This window comes from Bos indicus x Bos taurus, chromosome 12 (assembly GCF_003369695.1).
Source record: "Bos indicus x Bos taurus breed Angus x Brahman F1 hybrid chromosome 12, Bos_hybrid_MaternalHap_v2.0, whole genome shotgun sequence".
Classification (NCBI taxonomy): domain Eukaryota; kingdom Metazoa; phylum Chordata; class Mammalia; order Artiodactyla; family Bovidae; genus Bos; species Bos indicus x Bos taurus.
Genome location: NC_040087.1, coordinates 33,047,323 through 33,069,256, shown reverse-complemented (window position 1 = coordinate 33,069,256; position 21,934 = coordinate 33,047,323). Strand labels below are relative to the sequence as shown.

The following is a 21,934-nucleotide window of genomic DNA, read 5'->3' as shown; positions in this document are numbered from 1 at the left end:
AGAGGAGGGCATGGAAATCCACTCCAGTATTTTTGCCTGGAGAATCCCATGGACAGAGGAGCCTAGAGGGTACAGTCCATGGGGTCACAAAAAAGTCAGACGCAACTTAGTGACTAAACAACAACTTTTCTCTCACGTGCCCAGAGCTTCTGCCCCGCTTGCCTCGCCAACCCCAGTCTCACCTTCATGCATTCCTCAGGAGATGTTTTCAGAGGAAACTTAAATCCTAATTTGTAACAAAACACAAAGAAGATACACAAAAAGTCACAGAATTCATGGACCATGACAGTTCAATCTTGAAAAAATGAGCTCAAGGTAAATTTAATAAATGAAATATGTCCTTAGTCAGGAGTCTAAGGACTTGATCAGAAGCGGAAGGCTGGCTTGAAGGTGAGCATCACAGAGTAAACACACTGGAAAAACACATTTGTCTCAATGGTCTTCTCGCCACTTTGGCTGTTGATATTCTCGTTAAAATTTAACTTTCCCAGCGGCAGCATTAGAGATAGGAGACGGGGAGTTTCCAGGTTCTCAAGTGGATGCCAAGACCTAGTTAATTTCTTCCCTGCTGTCAAAGGATCTGACTTTCTTACAAACGGGAACCCCAAATGCCCCAAACCATCATGAACCAGCCGACGCTGAAGCTTTCCACACAGAGAATGTGCTGCAGTAGACTATTTCCTGTCTGTATGTGCTTTTTCTTTTTCCAACCGTTTACAATGTTTCTGTAGGGTACACGTTACACTTCACCGGTTCTGATTTCCTGGCAATAAGGAAGGTATACCAAAAACCAGGTGTTTGAATGTTTTTATGGCTACTTTGTCAGCTACATTTCTCCAGCTTTGACCAAAACTGAAGAGATCTGAAGTTGCTTCTAGGGATGTTGTATTTTTTTGAAAGACCAAGTAGCATTCACTAAGTGAAAAACTCATTTCCTTCATTAAAGTGCACTTTTGCTTGAGTCACGATATTGAAAAGAAGACAAAGTCAGACAGTTCCGTATAGAGAAGCAGGCACCCTCCATCTCTGTGTGTTTAGAAAAGGCTGCTGAGAACACTGCACGGGGACCCAGCACCAAGTAACGATGGACTGGACTATGTGTGTGAGCCACTCAGTTGTGTTCGACTCTTTGCAACCCCCCAGGCTCCTCTGTCCATGGTGATTCTCCAGGTAAGAAGAGTGGAGTGAGTTGCCATTTCCTTCTTCAGAGATCTTCCCAACCCAAGGACTGAACCCTCATCTCCTGCCCTGGCAGGTGGATTCTTTACCACTGAGCCACCTGGGAAGCCCATGGACTAGATTAGGGGTTGGGAAAGTGAAAGTTGCTCAGTTGTGTCCCAACTCTTTGTGACCCCATGGACTATATAGTCCATGGAATTCTCCAGACCAGAATACTGGAGTGGGCAGCCTTTCCCTTCTCCAGGGGATCTTCCCAACCCAGGGATTGAACCCAGGTCTCCTGCACTGCAGGCAGATTCTTCACCAGCTGAGCCACAAGGGATTGGGAAACCACAGCCTAATGGCCAAATCTGGCACACTGGATTTGTATAGCCCATGGGGTGGCACAGAGTCGGATACGACTGAAGTGACTTAGCAGGTAGCAGGGCTAATGATAGCTTTTACATTTTGAAATGGCTGGGAAAAAAATCAAATCAAAAGTAGAGTATTTTGTAACATGTGAAAATTACATAAAATTCAAATTTCAGTGTCCATCTATCAGGTTTTATTGGAACCCAGATGCGCTCATTTATGTGCCTTCTATGGCTACTTTTGTGCTGTAACAGCAGAGCCGAATAGTTTGAGAGACAATAGGCAAAGGCTAAAATATTTACAATTTGGCTTTTTACAGAAAAAAAAAAAAAAGTTTGCCAATCTTTCGTCTGGGCAATCTCTGAGGCTCCTTTCACCTCCAAATTCCTAGGAATTTGACTTCCTTAGATAAGCTAGAATCCTCCGTCAAAGACAATGTACAGAACACACACTAGCCTGATAGTATAATGACCCCAGAAGAACTGTTTGTTTTGGGCTGTCAACATTTCCCAAGACACATGTAAAATGATACCCACTGACTCAGAACACACCATCACTTTCCCAGATATTAATCACCTTTAAAGGCAGGCTCTTGGTTCTAGAAAGCAGTATTTATGATTTTTGGCAATTTTACTCTATTAACAGGTTTAATAGACCATCTGAAAAATTACCAAGTAGAATGAAAATTTAAAAAAAAACAACTCCCCTAAGAATTCATCCCATAAAATATTTATTAATAAGTAAAATGATTTTCCCCTGCCTTTGGTTATTAAGAGGTTTGATGGAGTATCTTGTTGACACCAATTGCCAACAATGGTTTTACATTATTCAGTCATGAGATAACAGGTAGAGATGTATATAAGCAATCAAACAGGTAGACAGATGATTGATGACAGATAAGCACAGATACAGATATAAATATGTAAAAGACCATTATGACCATTTAATTACAAATCTTGGTTTTGCTAGCATTTGGAAATTTACTGGCATACATTTTGACTTATTTCTTATAAGTGAACAATACACAAATAAATTCACTTGAGACTCATAATTCACAACGCTGGTAATGAATACAGTGCTTGCTGAGGTCTAAGAGAGAGGAAAACAAGAACTAACTGTGGGGAAGAAAGACAATATCTACTCTGAAAAGCTCTTCTCAACTTAACATTCCCTCTTGCTTGAAAAATAAGACGTTTTGATAACGACAGTATAATAAGCCTAGGATTTGCACAGTACATCGTATTTGTGGTTTAAATTTCATCCCAAGCCTGGGATTATGGCTGAGAAACGATACTAAGTATCTTTATAAAGCATGTGAGTTTTTGTAGGGAAAATAAGAAAATGCTTTCTCAGATCTAGGCAGAAGGGCTGATGTTATAACATTTATAAGAACAGTAATTACCTGCACTCAGCACCATATGGACATGGAGATCTCAACACCAAACAGAATGAAAGCCAAGCCATACCACACGACAAAATTAAAAAGTAACCTGGAGAAGTAGCAGGTGATACAGTTTATGATTTCAACACAAAAACACTTACTTCTTCTCAGATATCAAGGTAAAGCCAGAAATTTAAAAGATACAATCAAGAAGGGGATGAATGGTTTTATTACTACACCATCCACTACTTCAAGATTAAAATAATCCCAGAGTTCTGAAATGCCATCAGTTAAGAACTATACAATTTCTTTCAGTCTTTTTTTTAACGTAGAAAATCACTTTGTAATAAGATCTCTACACAAGGTAAAAAAGCACAAAACAGACCCCCAAAAAAGCACAAAAATAGATAATATATATATCTTTTTACAACAAATTAAGATGTGCCTGGGAAATACTGAGATCAAGGACTAACGTTTGAGTCCAGTTTGGCTTCCTTTTATAAGAACTGTTGTTCTTTGCATCTCCCCTAAAACCTTAGATGCTTATTAGAAACCACCCCAGGTAATGGGGAGAGAACAGCAATTCTGATCTTGTACAAAAAAAAAAAGAAGAAGTAATAATAACAAAATAATAAAAACACTTCATCTGTTTACAAAATTCTTTTGACAGCCATACCTCAAGGGCACTTAAAGGCTTACAGGTGTCAAGGAGCCATATCTCCAGAGACTGCTCTTTCCCATCGTAAATCAATCATAAACCAGGATAAACAAATCTAGACATGCTAATTCGGAGAAAGATGTTTTCATACAGCTTGGGGGCAAATGAAGCCATCCAACAGAACTGTGCCATAAGCAACACCGACAGGCACAGACTTCCAGGCTGGGATCCTTCCCAAGCCCACAGCGCCCGCTCACCCCTGTCAGGTCCAGGCCCCCAGCCACCCTCTGAGTTACACGGTCACCGCTGGGTACATCTTCTGTTCACTGTTAGTGTGAGGGAAGGGAGCCTGGAGCTGCCTGTAGCCTGTCTGCAGCCCATCCAGGAACGGGGGCACCGGGGTCAGGGGCACCGAGTCTGGCTGCACGGTATACCCCACGAAGGGGGGATGGAGGTACTGCCCCTGATGGGGCACGATCTGGGTGGCCTGCTGGCAATTGAGCACAGAGAAGTTCGTGGGCATGTTCACGTACACATTGTTCATGGTGCCCTCGGGCAGGCAACAGTTGGTCTGGGACCTGGTCGGGGGTGCCCGGGCCCCCGAGTTGGCGCTGGAGCTGGAGCTGGCGGCCGTGCTGGACTGGCGGGAGGAGGAGCCCCGAGAGGTGCTGGCACTCGGGATCATGGGGATGGTCTCCACCAGGCGGGGCCCTCCCGGGGCCCGGCTCAGCTGTGGCTCCTGCTTGGGCCGGAGGCATCTGCAGCAGCAGGCAGCCACGAGGGACCCCAAGACGATGAAGGCGACAAACACTGACCCGACGATGAGGAAGGGCACGTAGATGGGGACTGAAGAAAAGAAGAAAGATATACCATGATGACTTCCTGGAAGGAAGCAGTAAAAATCGGTGATGGGCAGCAGAGGTGAATAAATGCACTGTACCAGTGCCCAGAATCTCAGAACTGCGGCCGGGCTGGTGTGCGCGCTTGTCGGCAGCGCACAGCACAGGAAGCACCGTCCTTTATCCGGGGCTTAGGAAAAGGGGGTGAGGAATAGGACCTGCCTGCAGACTCGGTGGGGTGGGTTCCCAAAGCAAAGCTGTTAACGCTGACAGCTAGACTGCCCAATCGCAACACTCTTTAAGGCAGATATCCAATTTAGCAAAAATATGAGTTTTGCAGATTGAGTTTATTCTAAAATTCCTACTGTAACTGCACTGCCCACATTTCAGTCCGCCCTAAAGTTTGTGCGGTCTGCACAGAAATGAGTCGATAGTATTTCAAAGTTTTCTCTTTTCCCCAGAAAGTTATTTGCATTCCTTGCAAACTTCTTTGACCATTTTTTCGCAGGTTCTTGTTTCACAGGCAAATAGATAAAAAATCTAGGTCACATCCTAGTCACAACCATTTCCAAAAAGAGTTTGTAAGGCACAAAGGTCAAAGAAGGGTTTTAAGGGAAAAAAGCCCTCCCATACACACTTGCCAAGCTGAAGGCTGGTAACTGGGAGGTGGGCCTGCACGGGGAGGGGGCGGGGGCGGTGGGGAGGGAGCAGGGGAGCTGTCCAGACAATGCGTCAGCATGAAACAAGGTACCCAGGAGGACAAGTATCTCCAGGGGCGCTGAGAAGGGCCTAGGCAGGACCAGGTGGTGGAGGAGGAGTCACAGGCCTGGCTTAGGACACTGAATTCTGTGTGGAGAACCACAGGGAAAGCCATAGAACATACAGCAGTGGGCATCGTACCTAGTCAGTAAGATTTATTTCAGAAAATAAAACTGTCAAAATAAAAATAAACACTTTCCTAAAATCAGTAGTGAGCTCCATTTTTAGAATCATTCTACTTACAAAGATCTTGGGGGGTGCCGTGGGCCTAGCACTATGGGGTTTCAGAAGCTGGACACATGGGCTTGATGGGGACTGAGAACCAAGAGGGAAGGGTCTATGGACCCCACCCTACATGACCAAGAGACCTTGTCTTTTGAGGTGTTCCTTCCCATCTCCCTGACTATCTGATAAGACACAAGGACAAGGACTGGTCCCACTGGTCTCGGCCAGTACACGGTCCAGGAAGATGCGCAGCTCCCCAGCACCCGAGGGCAGAGACTCAAAACACCCTCTTATCCTAACTCCGCTAGGGCAGCAGCTGTTCTAACCACACTCCTCTGACAGCACTGATATTTCTGGAGTTGGTGTTTCTAGGACACAGAACCAGACAGAGCCACAGAGAAAAGATGGCTTGTCAGTAAAACATACTTTATTAAGCATGTAACCAAAGGCTGATGATGGAAGATAACATTTTCTAAATTAAGATACCAGCCTTATATGTTATTGAGAAGTAAAGGAATTAACAGTTAAGAAAAAGTACCCCAAACGTTATACTGTAACTAACTGAAAGCAGTCTAAGTCCACATAATGAGTTTTGGGGAGAAATAACTGTTCTCTTTCCAGGATTTTAATCAGAAGCCTAAATAACTATGCAGGGCAGAGAAGGCAGTGCTCCTAGAAGCCCTGGAGACTGCTTGATTAGACATGCTATCCTTCTGGACTGCAGAAGCGCAGGGTTTTTAGGAAAACAGATCCAAAAGTGTAACTCAGAAGGCATCCGCTCACACAACAGGATCGTGAGAAGCCGGCTGCCCACCGACTAGTCCGCAGTCACCGTGGCGTCTGGGAGGCCATCTACAGCCAACTCGGCAGGCCCTGGGAGCCGGGTGCCCTTGGCTCCTCCCTCCAGCTCCAGGTCTGCTCTGTGGCCACACACCCAGCTGCACTGGGCTTGCCTTCCAGGACAGCTCCTCGACTGGAGTCACCCTCCCTTCTCCTCTTTTGAGTCAAGGCAGAGATCAGGAAGGGTGGCTAACAGAAATGTGCGACCGAAGGACACCGAGAGGAGCTGCCTCTCACAAGCCCAGCCAGTTCTGGGAAGAGGGACCAGCACAGCGGGACTCAGGCAGCTGGAACCCAGGGGGCCCAGGGTGCAAAGTCCTCTCCTTCTCAATACCTGCCAAAGAAACAGAGATGCCGCTCTGGGCTACGAGTGCCCTTCCACTTCCATCGGACCATTTCCTCCCTCCCCGGACACATCCTGGGTATGTCTTCGAGGTAGGAAGGGGTCTTGGAGGCTGGTGACAAGCAGAGGAAGTGGAACCTATCAAATGCTTTCAGGCGTATATTTTTCCAACTCTAACTTGGGCAATTTGAAAAACTATAATAAAAAAAAATCAAAGCCATAAAGAGCAAGCCTGGCAGCGCTCTGATGTCGCACTCGCTAGGTAAGGAGACACGGCCGGGGGAGTCGTGTCTTAGAGAGAGCTAGACTCTCCCGGGCTCTGGGGGCGCCGCGTCACCATCACCCCGGGGAAGGCCCCGGAGCTGTCTTCCCTCTGGGGAGCCCTCGAGTGCCACCCCCAGGACAGGACCCTTTCCCGGGACTTATACTCATGGAGACAGGAGACACGGGGAGGGGCACTGAGACCCCGGGGAGGAGGAACGTGGGGCGTCTGTGGCCAACCCTGACTTGCATGTTATGATCTTGTTTGTTTCGGGACTCTCTAGCTGACTGATGGGGCAACTGAGGCCCAGGGCAGTGAACCGGTGTCCGGTTCCGCACACATTAAAGGCCGGGCCAGAGTGCAGACACCGTCCCCCGCCCACCAACCCCCGCCCCAGTCCAGACCCCAGGCCCGCAATCGTAGGCTCATAACTCCCTCCCTCTCTCCAAGCTCGCGGGGTAAGCCGGCGAGCCAGCGCCCCTTCCGCCCCTTCCGCCCCTTCCGGCTCGCCCTGCTCGGCCCAGCCCGCCTACCTGCCGAGCCGTCGGGGCCGTCTTTGTCCGCGCGGCCGGGCTCGCCGGCGCCCTGCTGGCGATCGTTGTCGCAGCCGCCCTGGTCCAGGCGCGCGTCGGCGCTGGAGCAGCAGTAGCGCAGCGCGCAGCTGCCGCAGCAGATGGTAGCATCGCCGCCGTCGAAGCGCTCGGGGCACTGGAAGCCGATGCGCCAGACGCCCTGCGCGTCCAGCCAGCCGTGGCAGTACTCGCCGCTGGCCAGCGCCCCGGCCGCCAGCAGCGCAGCCAGCAGCAGCCGCAGGAGCGAAGCGGCGTCCGGGTGGCGGCCGGCCCACATGGCACCACCCTGGGCGCGGGCGGCGCGTCTTCCGAGGGCGCAGAACCGACTCCGGCGCCCTGGTCCCCGCGGTGCCGAGGCCGGGTCCTCTTCGCCGAGTGTCCGGTCCGCGGGTCACCGCCCCCGCCGCGACGTCCAGGACCTAAGCCATGACCTCCCTCGGCCGGCGGCGCGGTCCGAGCAGAGGCAGCCTTGGACTCGTGGACACTCGCCTACCTAGCTCTCCGAGTTACGAATCAGAGGGTCCCCAGGGCTGCCGTCGCGTAGCCCCCGGAGGCTTCAACTGCGACGGGACCCTGCCCGTGCATCCCCGAGGGGGCGATCAATCTAGCCGGACCACCAGTGGGCGTCCCCGGAGCCAGGGCGCTCCGCAGAGTTTAAGCCCCGGGGTCCCGAGTGCGTCTCTTCGCCTTTATGCCCCGCGCGGGCTGTGAGAAGAGCCCAGGAAGCCGGGCAGCGGGCGCAGGGCTCCGGGCAGCAAGTGCAGCGGTCGGCCGCGCCCAGCCTTCTGCGCTCCGAGCTCGGTCCGCATGGCTCCGGCCGCGCCGCTCGGGTAGCGCACCTCCCCACCACCCGGCCGCAGCCCCCACGATCCGCTCCGCTGCCGGACGGTCGGTCCTCCAGATGCTCGCCGGCGTCCGGGACGTAGATGAGGGCCCGGAGCGCCCCGCCGCGGTCCCGGGAGCCGGCCGGGCTGGCGGTGGCAGCGGCTGCTGCTGGGCGCGGATCCAGGCAGGCGGCTCGCCCCGCTCCCCTCCTCTGCTCTCCGGCCGCGGCCAGCTCTGTCCGGCGCTCCTTCTCCCCGGGCGGTGCGCCCTCGCGGGGGGCGGGGGGAGGTGGGTAGGGGGCGCGCACAGCCGGGCGCCTCCCACGGAAGTCTTGACCCCCCGGGGCTGCGGACGAAGCCGAGAGTAGGGACCCCGCGCGGATGCGCGCGGCTCCGACTCTGGGGCCCGGCGGCAGAGCTGCGCTCTTAAGAGGGGCGGACGCCACGGACGCGCATGCGCGCTGGACCACCGCCCCCTGCTCCGGCCTCCCCGGCCGCCGGCCCTTCACCTTCGGACTCCGGCAGTCGCCGGCGGTGGGCTGCCGGCTGGAAGGCGGGCGGGAGACTCGGGCCGGAGCTGACACAGTAACAGCAGTCTTGGCAATAAGGACAAACTAAACGTGTTTCTGCAGGTCTTAGGCATTCGCAGTTTGGTTTGATTCTCAAAACTTCCCAAAGAAGGATGATAACTGCGCTCCACTTGGCAGACACTGAAGTTGTCGCTCAGAATTACTGCCCCACTTAGTTCCAGGCCCCTGCTGTCCAGGCTTCGGCCAGCCACGCACGGACTGGGGGCCTCGCGGTGGGCTCGGGGCTCTCCTAGGTGGGACGGAGAATGCCCGAATGGGGCCTCCTTCCGGATGATTTGTGTCGCTTCTTATCTTTCTAAATTTGGGCTGAGCGATTTATTGGATCCAGGCAGAAAGGGCCCCCCATTTGGCCCCGGCGGTGTAGACAGCTGTGGGAGGAAGCAAACAAGGCTCCCGACAGACCCGCAGCGCGCTTTGAGGAGGAGAAATTGATAGTTGCTGACCTGCGGAAGCCGCAGCAACAGGTGCTGATGCTATTAAAGACGCCACGATTATTTTTAAAGGATCTGGTGACCCAGCCAACAAGGTCTGCTAGTCTGCAACCTGAAATCTAGACCTCATCTGACCAGAAGAAGAACCCTGCACTGTGCTGGGCTTAGTTTCCTGATCTGTAAAGTGGAGCACAGGACCTGCAGGGGTTTTCCAGGAAGCACTAGGGGTAAGGAACCTGCCTGCCAATGCAGGAGACATAAAAGACACGGGTTCAATCCCTGGATTGGGAAGATCCCTTGGAGGAGGGCATGGCAAGTCACTCCAGTATTCTTGCCTGGAGAATCCCAGGGACAGAGGAACCTGATGGGCTACAGTCCATGGAGTCACAAAGGGTCAAAGACAACTGAGCAACTTAGCATACACACACGACCTGCAGAGGTTTCTTCCAAGTCCATGACCGTGGAACACAAGGCAGTTTGATTCACAGCAAAGACACTGCTGTTCAGCACCGCCCAGCACTTGTGTCGGCTGGGTCACCTGTCCAACTCAAGTAGGGTGGCTACGCTGCCACCCACCACACAGAATCAAAGGGAAAAACCTACCCTACGCCGTGGAAACAAACATCTTACTCTTCAGTAAACCTCTCTCCAAACACTGCACTTTACTTCATTGCACTGTGGGGAGGGGTGTATTTTTAGCTTCAGAAAATTGTGCATTTAAATGCACCAGCCAGGAAGTTTTCTAAACCAAGCAAATTAACAAAATTATAATATCAAATTATTTGTTCTACATGCTAAGCAGTCACGGTGTACTGTGCTCTGGGTTGGGTACTGGGGGTTCTCCAAAAAGCCAGACATCCTGGCCATTTCCTCCAAACAGAGCTGAAAGTCAATGGAAATTGGACAGAGACACAAAGAACTGACTAAGCAAAGACGGTATTATAAAGCTGAGTGGTGATGTCCAGAGTCAGTTTAAGCACATAACCTGGGGGCGGGGAGGTGGGTGGGAGGGTCAGAAGAATCATCAGAGCAATGGCATTAGTCCAGATGAAGCGGAGTGAAGACTGAGGTGTTAAGGTTGGGTCTTTTTCTTAGAAGATACTATGAGCAAACGTTTATTGAGTGCTTACTCTATGCTGGACACAGGGCTGAGTTTTACCTGAGTAATCCTCACAGCAACCCCACAAAGAAGACATAATGACTTGCCCCACTTAACCGGTGAGGATAGCCCGCGCAGTCCTTACAAACAGGAAGGGACAGTTTCCTGGACTCCAAAGCCTGCCCACCCTGCTGCTGGTCACCAGGCTCCACTGCAGAAAGCCTGGAATGAACTTCAGCGTCTACACCAATCACCAGATGGTTAGGCGGCATTGTTCTCCTATGGCACCGTAAAATAACTTGGGTGGTGTTCAAAGGCTTAATATTTTACCTTGCTTTTTGTCTTGGGGGGAAAAAATGCAAGGGAACTGTCCATTTCTTCAGACAGCACCTGTGTCATAGCTTCCTTCCACTATACATTTATCCACTTCTCCAAAACACCCACCATTTGTCAGAGTTTACTAATGAAGAAAGCACTGTTGCTCATTTTCATATGGAAATTGATTTATGACCTGGTAATACCTGAGCCTAAACACAAGAAGTTTTTCCCAAACAGTTCACAATTTAGCCCACAACCAGCAGACTTAGAAGTGCAAAGCTTTGAGCAAATTCATCCTTTTTTTTCCCACTGCAGTGTTTGTATATTCCCTAAGAGTGAAGGAATGGCCTCTCCTGTGGTTACTCAATGCGGTGGTTGACTGTCTTCGATGCTCATGGAGACTTTATATCACTTTGTTCCTCCCTCTGACTTGATTTTACTTTTTATTTGTGTATCCAGTATGTTGTACTGAAGTTTTATAAAATAAGTTGTCAGGTACTTATTGGGCATCTCTGTGAGAGGTGCTACCTGAACATAGTAAGGTGGTCGGACTCCTTCCATAAAATATTCCCTTACCATCCTTAACAGACAGCCTTAAACTATTTTACTAGTCTCTTCTGAGCAGCTGTAATTAGTTATCAAAACATGTAGGTAGTGGTAATAATAATTTATTATAATCAAAACTAAATGTCAGGCAGTCTGCCAGAGTAGATTTAAACACCGATGAAGGTGTGCCCTTCCCCCTTTTAAAAAGTTGAGTTCTATAGACACTAACTGCAGATTTTCAGTTTGTTTTATCTTTCAGTCTGTGCCTATATACAGATATATATGAATAAAATGCAATTATTTAAAAACAAACTTCTGACATATCTTCAAGAGTACAAGTACAAAGTCATAGAACTATAGAGATGCTTACTTATAACTTTGCTAACTGGACTTGATGCAACTCATATGAGGGTAGTCATATTTCATCCTTTTGTCTGGCAGTTCTAAAAATTGCAAGATCTACAGTGATTTTCTATAAATTTCAGGAAGAGCAGAAGGTTGCTACCATCTGCACACCAGTCAGCAGTCTGTTTAGGAAGAACGTCTTTCCCTGGGTTCATTCACTTCTTTCCCTCCTCTTTTATAAATGGGAGTAGTATTGAAAACTCACATTTGGTTTACCAGAATTTCTTTCAAGTTAAAGTGTTTGTGTTAACGAATGAGACCACAAACCCAAACAAATATGCTAATTTACCTTTCTTTTAATTTTGTCTTGTGGTTACCTAACCTCATCTGAAAATAAAAATGGTCATAAAACTCTGAAAAAAAATTCCTGTTGTTTTAAAAGTTTTCATCTTTCATCCTCCTGTTTTTTCCCTGTAATTAATACACTGACTTTCAGGAAAGTAATTTCCTTATTTAAAATTCTTTTCCTTCTCATCTACTATTCACTTTAAACATTTAGCATACTTCTCTTCCTGCCCCATCCTCACCCCTAACTCCACAGTTTAATGAACCATTTTTATGTTGATTTTTATGTTTACTAGTGGTATATTTTCTTTTTGAAGATATGGAGTTAAACACCAGCCAGGACTTCCAGTAATGCCAGAGTATCTAAAAGGGTGGCATAAATAAAATCAACACAACATCAAAAAGCCTGTGGCAAGTTTTTACAAAGTATATGAGAAGAGTCTAGTATCCAGAGTGTATATACAACTCAAAAACAATCCAATCAGAAAACAAGCAGAGAATTTGAATAGACATTTCTCCAAAGAAGACAGACTGACAAACGCATGAAAAGACGTTCAACATCTTCCTAACCCAGGGATCGAAACAGCCGCCCGCATTGCAGGCAGATTCTTTACTGTCAAGAGGAAGACCAATCACTATCACAATAATACTTCGCACCTACTAGGATGGCAATAGTAGTAATACTAAAGATAATAATAAACAGAAAATAACAAGTGTTGCAGAGAAACTGGAATCCTTGCACTTTGCTAACTAGGAATACGAACCACTGTGCGGAGCAACTTGACGGTTCCTCAAGTTACAGAATTGCTCTACGACCCCGCAATTCCACTCCTAGGTGCCCAGACCCAAAAGAGCTGGAAACTTGTGTCCATAAAAAATTGTACACATAACAGTATTTATCACTGTCAAAAAGTAGAAACAACTCAGTGTCCAGCCACTGATGATCAGATAAAAAAAGGTGGTCAATTCATACAACTGGGATACTATTTGGTCATAAAAAGGAATGAAGTATTGACACCTGCTACAGGATGGATGAACTTTGAAAAGACGATGGTAAACCAAGGAAACTAGACAAGGTCAGACACTTCTGGTGTAATTCCTACCCTCTACAATGAATGCTGCAAGTTCTCCATTACGGACTTCAATTATGACCCTCCCCCCACTCACACCGCCGCCAAATGCACAGGCGGAAGCCCTAACCCCTCAATGTGACTCTAAGAGGACAGAGGACGCTGGGGATGAAAGCCTTGGAAGGCAGGCTCAGAGGGAGGAAACTCCTGCTTGGAGCCTCCCAGGGCCCCGCCTAACAGAATCCTTTTGAGGCTGAAGGTGAGAGTGGCTTTGCAATGAAGGAAGCTGAGAAAAGAAACAAGCTGTTTCCTGGCTGTCACCAGGTGAAATGGGAAAGTTTGACATCCACAGAACCAGCGCCAGAAGCTTCCATTGTTGGCAGTGTTGTGGGGGGTGGGACATCACCAGGCCTTCCCCAAGCAGAAGCCTGGCCTCTGGGGCTCCGGGTACCACTGAGACCCAGGGCTGGCCCAGCAGGCTGCTAGCTTCAGTGGGTACCACAAAGGTGAGTCTGAGAAGCTCAGTCACCCAAGGATTCCCCCAATGGAGAGGACTTTCCAGGTGGGGCAGGGCTGGCCCCTGCAGAGCAAGACAACCTGGAGTTATGTCTAATGCTGTGTTGTATGAAAGGATGTCATTTTACACAGAATTCAAATTTCATATTTTTAACTTAATAATTCAGAGGTCACATTGAGACCATTGGTTCCTTGGGATTTCTCACTCTTAAGATCATTGTTTTTATATGCCCGGGTCATAGGGGAAAAAATCTCATTCATCCTGGGTGTTTAGATTTGACATAAATGGGAATTTCCTTCATCAAAGCTGCCTTACTAGTCTCCTGGTAAAAACATAAAAAGATAAAAGAACCATTGTGCTGCTTATTTGAGCAGAAATGGGATGATGGAATTTACAATGCAGCCTCACAGCCCTCGTAATTACCCCTGTCCAAACACTTTAACTTTTCCAAACTGAGCCCTCCCCCGTGTTACGGTGTCGACATTTTTTTGGGTACCTTTTGGATTAGTATGAGATTTTCCTTGGCTTTTGCAAGAAGTCAGCCTCTCAGGAAGCAACTGAATTAAACTTCACATTTGTTTAAAAGACCTTGGATAACACCCCACATTTGTGTTTCCTCAAAATGTCTTCACTAAAAGAATATAGGAAGAATGTTCTGTACTGTGTGGTATTCAGATGAGCGGAGAAAGGTTTGATGAGTCTGTGTCCCATGAATCTAAGTTAGCGGCCCAATTATACTTCAGACTCAAGTATTTCAGACCATTCTGCAGCTTTGCAGCATTCAGGGCGCTGCTTGCTTGATATTGTAAGTTCTCAGATAATGTAACTGTTCTCTGGACAGTTTCCAACTGGCTAGCCTTCATTACCTAATTAGAAGAAAGGGTTGGTTTCTTTTTCTTTAATGTTTTTACATTAGAACATATGCTTGAATAGCTCAAAGACTGAAGCTCCGTCAGCTAATAAGGACCACTGACTATTGAACATCTGGTATGTGCTGGGCATTGTGCTGAATTCTTTGATTATCATTACAGTGTCTCTCCTAATAAGTTTACTAAGAAAGCATTTTAAAAACGTTTCTTCGTCCACTTCTCTAAAATTTCCAAAGAAGTTAAAAAGGAATTTCCAGCCTACACAGAATGTCATCCAATTAATTTTTAACACAAGTATCATTAGCATTCCTTTCGCAGTCTTTATGGTCAATGAACCAGTTACTAAGGTGACACAAATGAGATGTCTTAGAAGACGACAGACCACTAGCATTCTTAATTTCGATCACCTTTTTGGTGCACAGCAGTTTGATTTTATAAGGTGTACATATTTTTAATTCTATTTCTGGAAGTAGGTTGATTGACTTTAGAGATAAGTCCAGAAGAAAATATTTAAAAAGTGGAAAGCTGGAGCGTATAGAAAGGCTTCAGGTGATGAGCTACTGTGACTGAGGGAAAAAAGATTATGGATTTGCTTCAGAACACCCTTTAACGATATGGGCTTTAGTCTCCAGGACAGAGAAAGCAGACTAGAGCAAGTGGAATCAAATCACGGAGAGTGATACTTACAGCACTCTGTCTAACCAGTGTAGATGCAGAAGCAGGAACACGGAGGATGAAAATAGGGGGTGAAATTGCCTAGCCCCCACCTTCCTTAAGAGCTTGTGCTTCCCCGATGGCTGAGCGGAAAGAATCTGCCTACAATCCTGGAGATGCAGTTTCCATCCCTGGGTTGGGAAGATCCCCTGGAGGATGAAATGGCTGCCCGCTTTAGTATTCTTGCTGGGAAAACTCCATGGATGGAGGAGCCTGGCAGGCTACAGTCCATGGGGTTGCAAAGAGTCAGACATGACTGAAGTGACTGAGCACGCAAACTCCAGCCTCAGAAGAGAGAAGGATGTCTTAGAACAGCTGTGCCATAGAGAGGGCCAAGACTAGTTAAACTCTTCAGATTCCTCCAGTATTTCTTGACTCTTACTAAGCAATGTGTAGTGTCAGGCTCATAATGAAGAAAACAAACGCGGTTCATCTTTGTTCCTCTGACATCAGTCAAGCTTCCTGACATCCTTCATCAAAGAAAACATTTTGAAACAAAATGTTGCCTCCATACATGTACCTGGTATCCCATCCCTGTAATAGTTTAATTAAAGTTTTGGAATAATATGCATATTTAACACTTTTGAGGGTGGGGGGAAGAGACACTAAGAAGGTGACCCCCTGCTTGAGGGCTGTCTTCAGACCTGGTCTCTGTCTTTGTGCAGAAGTAATGCAACTCTAGTTCCTGTGCATTCAGAAGGCAACCAGAGTGGGTTTCAGATGTAGGCAATTTACATTTATAGACCAGGTCAAGCAAACTGGACAGTTTAAGTGAGCACTGAGTGAAGGGGAACATAAATGTGTTGGAGCCAATAAGTGGCGTATTTATAGAGTGCAGTAAAACCCGTATCTCTCACTCCACGTGGAGAAGCCCTGCCAACTGAACACAGTGGTCCTGATACTGAGTGCTGAAGCCACAGGAGAGGAGAACTCCCAACGTCCACAGCTCTATTTCAGACGTACTTGCATATCCGATATCCTCTTGGTAGAAAATGAACACTAAGTGCTCAGAAACAAAACAAAAAAACACAAGCAAATAAGCAAAAAAAGAAAAGCCCACTTCCTTCTGAACTCATTCATACATTTCCAGAATCTGCACGGGGCTGCCAAACTCAGTCTGATTTTTGAGAAAATATAATCCATATGTTGCCTGATAGGAAGAGAAAGATTAAGACAGACTCCAAGTAATAAAAATATGAGGAACTGCCTCCCAGCACAGCCCTTGCTGCTGTTTTCTTCATCATGGTGGGTCCTGTTCTGGTCGTCCTGCAGGTAAAGCTGAAGATCGAAGCTGGTTTACTTTACTTTACTTGGAATAGATCTCAACCTCCCGGCCTGGAGGAGATGTTCTAGCACAGGCAGGGATTATCCTGGCTGAGTCATGGATGAAGAGTGAGCAAGCTCTCTAAGCTGGAAGGTTCTTGTTAAAAGACAAATAAAGAAAGCCAAAACCTAGCTCCTCACCTTTCCCCGTGCCTCTCTGGAAGAATTCAGACACACTGCCACGTCTCTGGTCACTGGAGACTCTATGATTCCTCGGACTGTGAGCACTTGAGATTCAGATCACTGACACGTATCAAATCTTCAAACTCCCTTGATTAATGCTCATGACGTATCATTTCACAGTTGGCTGTAGGTTTCCGCCAACTCCCGTATTTGAGTGTCCTTTTCCTACGAAGTAAGCTAAGGGCAGTGTCAGCGCTACTGTTATCCAAATGATAAAATCATGTCATGTCTGACTGACTCTGTAAACTAGGAAACTTGCTTTTTGTTTTTACTTTTTACTTGCAAATAACTTTAAACTTGGAGAAAGAGTTGCATGAATAAGAATGGCATACAACACTGCTCTGTACCGCTTTTACCGTGGTCAGCAATTGTTCACATTCAGGCAATCTGTCTTATGGCCAAAACAATGAGTCACAGAATAGATTTACCCCGCCCCTTCGGATCTGGGGTGATCTACCATACAGACATGTAGACCATAGCACCAACATCACCAATTGTACACTGCTTGTTAAAACAGACCCAAGTCTCATTTTCTCATGCTGGTGATTGATTTATCCGTTTCCTTATTGTCAACAAATTGTGAACTCTCAATCGTATGCTTGTTAAAAAACATCGTTGGAGGACCCATTCCTGAAGTTAGCTTGGCTAACTTCACATGTATCTGGCTGCTGAACTTTGGGCTCAAGGGCTAGTCTGAAGAGTATGACTCCAGAGAATGAAAGCCATAACGTGCCAAGATTTCCTATCTTGGCTCTCGAGCACCATCTTCTGGTTAAAAGTTGTCCATAAGACAGTTATTCTTGAATGAGAAATTCCATGCACAGTCTCGCAGACTGCAGTTTATGGGGTCTCAAAGAGTCCACACAACTGAGCAAGTAACACAATTTCAAGACAGTTAAATTGAACACACCAATTGTTATAATCAGTAATGTCAGTTCAGTTCCGTTGCTCAGTCGTGTCCAACTCTTTGCAACCCCACAGACTGCCAAATGCCAGGCTTCCCTGTCCATCACCAACTCCCGGAGCCTACTCAAACCCATGTTCATCAAGTCAGTGATGCCATCCAACCATCTCATCCTCTGTTGTCCCCTTCTCCTCCAGCCTTCAGTCTTTCCCATCATCAGAGTCTTTTCCAATGAGTCAGTTCTTTGCATCAGGTGGCCAAAGAATTGGAATTTCAGCTTCAGCATCAGTCCTTCCAGTAAATATTCAGGAATGATTCCCTTTAGGATGGACTGGCTGGATCTCCTTGTTGTCCAAAGGACTCTCAAGAGTCTTCTCCAACACCACAGTTCAAAAGCATCAATTCTTCGGCATTCAGCTTTCTTTATTGTCCAACTCTCACATCCATATATGACTACTGGAAAAACCATAGCTTTGACCAGATGGACCTTTGTCCGCAAAGTAATCTGCTTTTTAATATGCTGTCTAGGTTGATCATAACTTTTCTTCCAAGGAGCAAGCATCTTTTAATTTCATGGCTATAGTCACCATCTGCAGTGATTTTGGAGCCCCTCAAAATAAAGTCTCTCACTATTTCCATTGTTTCCCCATCTATCTGCCATGAAGTGAGGGGACAAGATGCCATGATCTTGGTTTTCTGAATGCTGAGTTTTAAGCCAATTTTTTCTCTCTCCTCTTTGCTTTCATCAAGAGGCTCTTTAGTTCTTCTTTGCTTTCTGCCATAAGGGGTGGTGTCATTTACATATCTGAAGTTATTGATATTTCTCCCGGCTGTCAACTAAAAAGATGTACAACTTCAGAGTTGTGAGTTAAGTTTTATTTGGGGAAAAATGAGAACTGCAGCCCAGGAGAAAGCACCTCAGATAGCTCTGGAGACTGCTCCAAAGAGGTAGTAGGGGAAGGTCAATATATAGGATTTTAGTGAAGGGGTGAGTTCAATACCATTAAGCATTCTTTTTACAAAAAGTTTTCTGCTAGTCACAAGGATCTGATGTCACCATGAAGGGATTTATTGCTTTTCTAGATATGAGGAGATGCAAGGATTGAGATCATAAAATCTGTTCCTAAAACATCAATCTAAAGACCTGTCTGAACTGTACAAAAAAGATCTTCATGACCAAGATAATCATGATGGTATGATCACTCATCTAGAGCCAGACATCCTGGAATGTGCAGTCAAGTGGGCCTTAGAAAGCATCACTATGAACAAAGCTAGTGGAGGTGATGGAATTCCAGTGGAGCTATTCCAAATCCTGAAAGATGATGCTGTGAAAGTGCTGCACTCAATATGCCAGCACATTTGGAAAACTCAGCAGTGGCCACAGGACTGGAAAAGGTCAGTTTTCATTCCAATCCCAAAGAAAGGCAATGCCAAAGAATGCTCAAACTACCGCACAATTGCACTCATCTCACACACTAGTAAAGTAATGCTCAAAATTCTCCAAGCCAGGCTTCAGCAATATGTGAACCGTGAACTTCCAGATGTTCAAGCTGGTTTTAGAAAAGGCAGAGGAACTAGGGATCAAATTGCCAACATCCGCTGGATCATCAAAAAAGCAAGAGAGTTCCAGAAAAACATCTATTTCTGCTTTATTGACTATGCCAAAGCCTTTGACTGTGTGGATCACAATAAACTGTGGAAAATTCTGAAAGAGATGGGAATACCAGACCACCTGAACTGCCTTTTGAAAAACCTGTATGCAAGTCAGGAAGCAACAGTTAGAACTGGACATGGAACAACAGACTGGTTCCAAATAGGAAAAGGAGTACGTCAAGGCTGTATATTGTCACCCTGCTTCTTTAACTTCTATGCAGAGGACATAATGAGAAACACTGGGCTGGAAGAAGCACAAACTAGAATCAAGATTGCTGGGAGAAATATCAATAACCTCAAATATACAGATGACACCACCCTTGTGGCAGAAAGTGAAGAGGAACTAAAAAGCCTCTTGATGAAAGAGAAAGGAGAGTGAAAAAGTTGGCTTAAAGCTCAACATTCAGAAAACTAAGATCATGGCATCTGGTTCCATCACTTCATAGGAAATAGATGAGGAAACAGTGGAAACAGTGTCAGACTTTATTTTTCTGGGCTCCAAAATCACTACAGATGGTGACTGCAGCCATGAAATTAAAAGACGCTTACTCCTTGGAAGGAAAGTTATGACCAACCTAGATAGCATATTGAAAAGCAGAGACATTACTTTGCCAACAAAGGTTCATCTAGTCAAGGCTATGGTTTTTCCTGTGGTCATGTATGGATGTGAGAGTTGAACTGTGAAGAAGGCTGAGCGCTGAAGTATTGGTGCTTTTGAACTGTGGTGTTGGAGAAGACTCTTGAGAGTCCCTTGGACTGCAAGGAGATCCAACCAGTCCATTCTGAAGGAGATCAGCCCTGGGATTTCTTTGGAAGGAATGATGCTAAAGCTGAAACTCCAGTACTTTGGCCACCTCATGCGAAGAGTTGACTCATTGGAAAAGACTCTGATGCTAGGAGGGATTGGGGGCAGGAGGAGAAGGGGACGACAGAGGATGAGATGGCTGGATGGCATCACTGACTCGATGGACGTGTGTCTGAGTGAACTCCAGGAGTTGGTGATGGACAGGGAGGCCTGGCGTGCTGCGATTCATGGGGTTGCAAAGAGTTGGACATTACTGAGTGACTGAACTGAACTGAACTGAACTGACCAGATTGCCTGGAGCACAGAGTGCCTTACTCCACCCTGAACTCCCTCAGGAGGTGTTGAAGGTCAACAGCTGCAACAGTGCAGGGTTTGGTCTCCGCAGAGGCAGATGGCGAATGCCCTTGTTGTACAATCATCGGCAACAGTCTTGGCAAGTGCCAATTTGTAGTTGACACGGCCCCCTTGTGGTCATAAATCCAACCATACTTTCAGGGGCATTTCATGGCCATTTTGTCCTGTGTTGCTGGGGAGGCTCGTTTCCAGTTCTGAAGAAGGTTTTCACTGATAAGCCACTCAGTGTGCTATTACTGGACTAGGTCTTCATAGTTAAAGTTCTCTGGACACCTGTCTTCTAGTTATGGTCCAGAAAAGTATTCCCTATCATTGCATCTTCCCATATCTAGGAATGCTTAATGGTATTGAACTCTTCCCCCCGCCCTTCACCAAAATCCTATATATTGACCTTTCCCTACTACCTCTTTGGAATGGTCTCCAGAGCTATCTGAGGTGCTGCCTCTTAGGCTACAATCATTGATCACAAACAGAGCTATACATTTGATCAACTGCTTCAAGTCTAGTCATCATTAATCTGATTGGAAGCTCTGTCATACACTTGGTAATACAAGAAATAATAATCTTGTAAAACAGGCAAAATACAATAGTATAGTTAATAACATTAGTGAAATTATAAGTAAATGTTTTAGCCGTGAGCATCCCACACCAAACCAGTATTTTAAAAGATCATCAAGACTAGGGAGTGGGTCACCTAAGGCAGAAATCTTATTTTTCATATGGTTCATCAAATGTGTTATATTAGAGGATTCATCAGGTGTAAAAACACAACATTCAGTTTGAATTATGGCACAGGTGCCTCCCTGAGATGCTGCAAGGATGTCAAGGGCCATGTGGTTTTGTAACACTTCCTTTCTCATCGTAGAGACCTCAGAGGTCGACAGGCTAATAGCCTGGTTACTACCATTTAAAACTTGTTGAGTGAAAGCTGTTAAGGCTTCAAATGGGCAATTACATCCTCTAATCCTACTGGAGGCACAAGAATAGCTGCTAAATGATCATACCGGTGGAATACAGACCGTTTGACCCATCAGGCTCACATCAATGGTAGATTGGCTAGAGTTACCTCTAATTTGTTATGTATAAGACCTTGCATCCATGAGAATCCCAGGGTACACTTTCCTATCCATCCCAATGGAAGCCAAGGCCATAAATTAGTACCACAAATCCACTGAGTTCCATTAGGTGCAACCCAGCAAATCTCTGGTCATCTGACCCAGTCAGTTCCATACCAGTCACTCTCTCTAAGGGTAATAATATGTAGGCATTGTTCATAAGGCAACCAGCCTAGTTTCCTGATATTACTAGGCTGATCATCCTTAGTATGATTTAATTGTCCCCAACATAGGGGAGCTTTTAAACTTAAGTGACCATATCCTGGTGTTAACCACATGGATCCATCCCATAATGTGGAAGTTTTCCTTTTAATAGACGAGAAGTTACAGTTTTTGATTGCGATTTAGCTTGTTGCTCTGAAGGAGCTTGAGTAATCCTAACAGAAAACTTAAATTTATGGCCAGGGTCAGAGCAGGTATTATTAATTGGCCAATTGAGAGTATCCCATCTAGTAATATCAGGAGTAGACAGAGTTGAACTCTCTTTCTTTTAAAATAAATTCCCTAAGAGCTATCCAAT

General features: G+C 46.4%; 1 protein-coding gene across 1 annotated transcript; it reads right to left on the bottom strand.

The window, feature by feature from the left end:
- Positions 1-2,242: 2,242 nt before the first annotated feature.
- On the bottom strand, positions 2,243-8,634 carry SHISA2 (shisa family member 2). Its single transcript, XM_027557553.1, has 2 exons — positions 7,371-8,634; positions 2,243-4,415 (listed from the first exon to the last, which is right to left on the bottom strand). The coding sequence occupies exons 1-2, from the start codon at positions 7,684-7,686 to the stop codon at positions 3,862-3,864; spliced, it is 870 nt and encodes a 289-aa protein (XP_027413354.1). The 5' UTR covers positions 7,687-8,634; the 3' UTR covers positions 2,243-3,861.
- Positions 8,635-21,934: the final 13,300 nt, after the last annotated feature.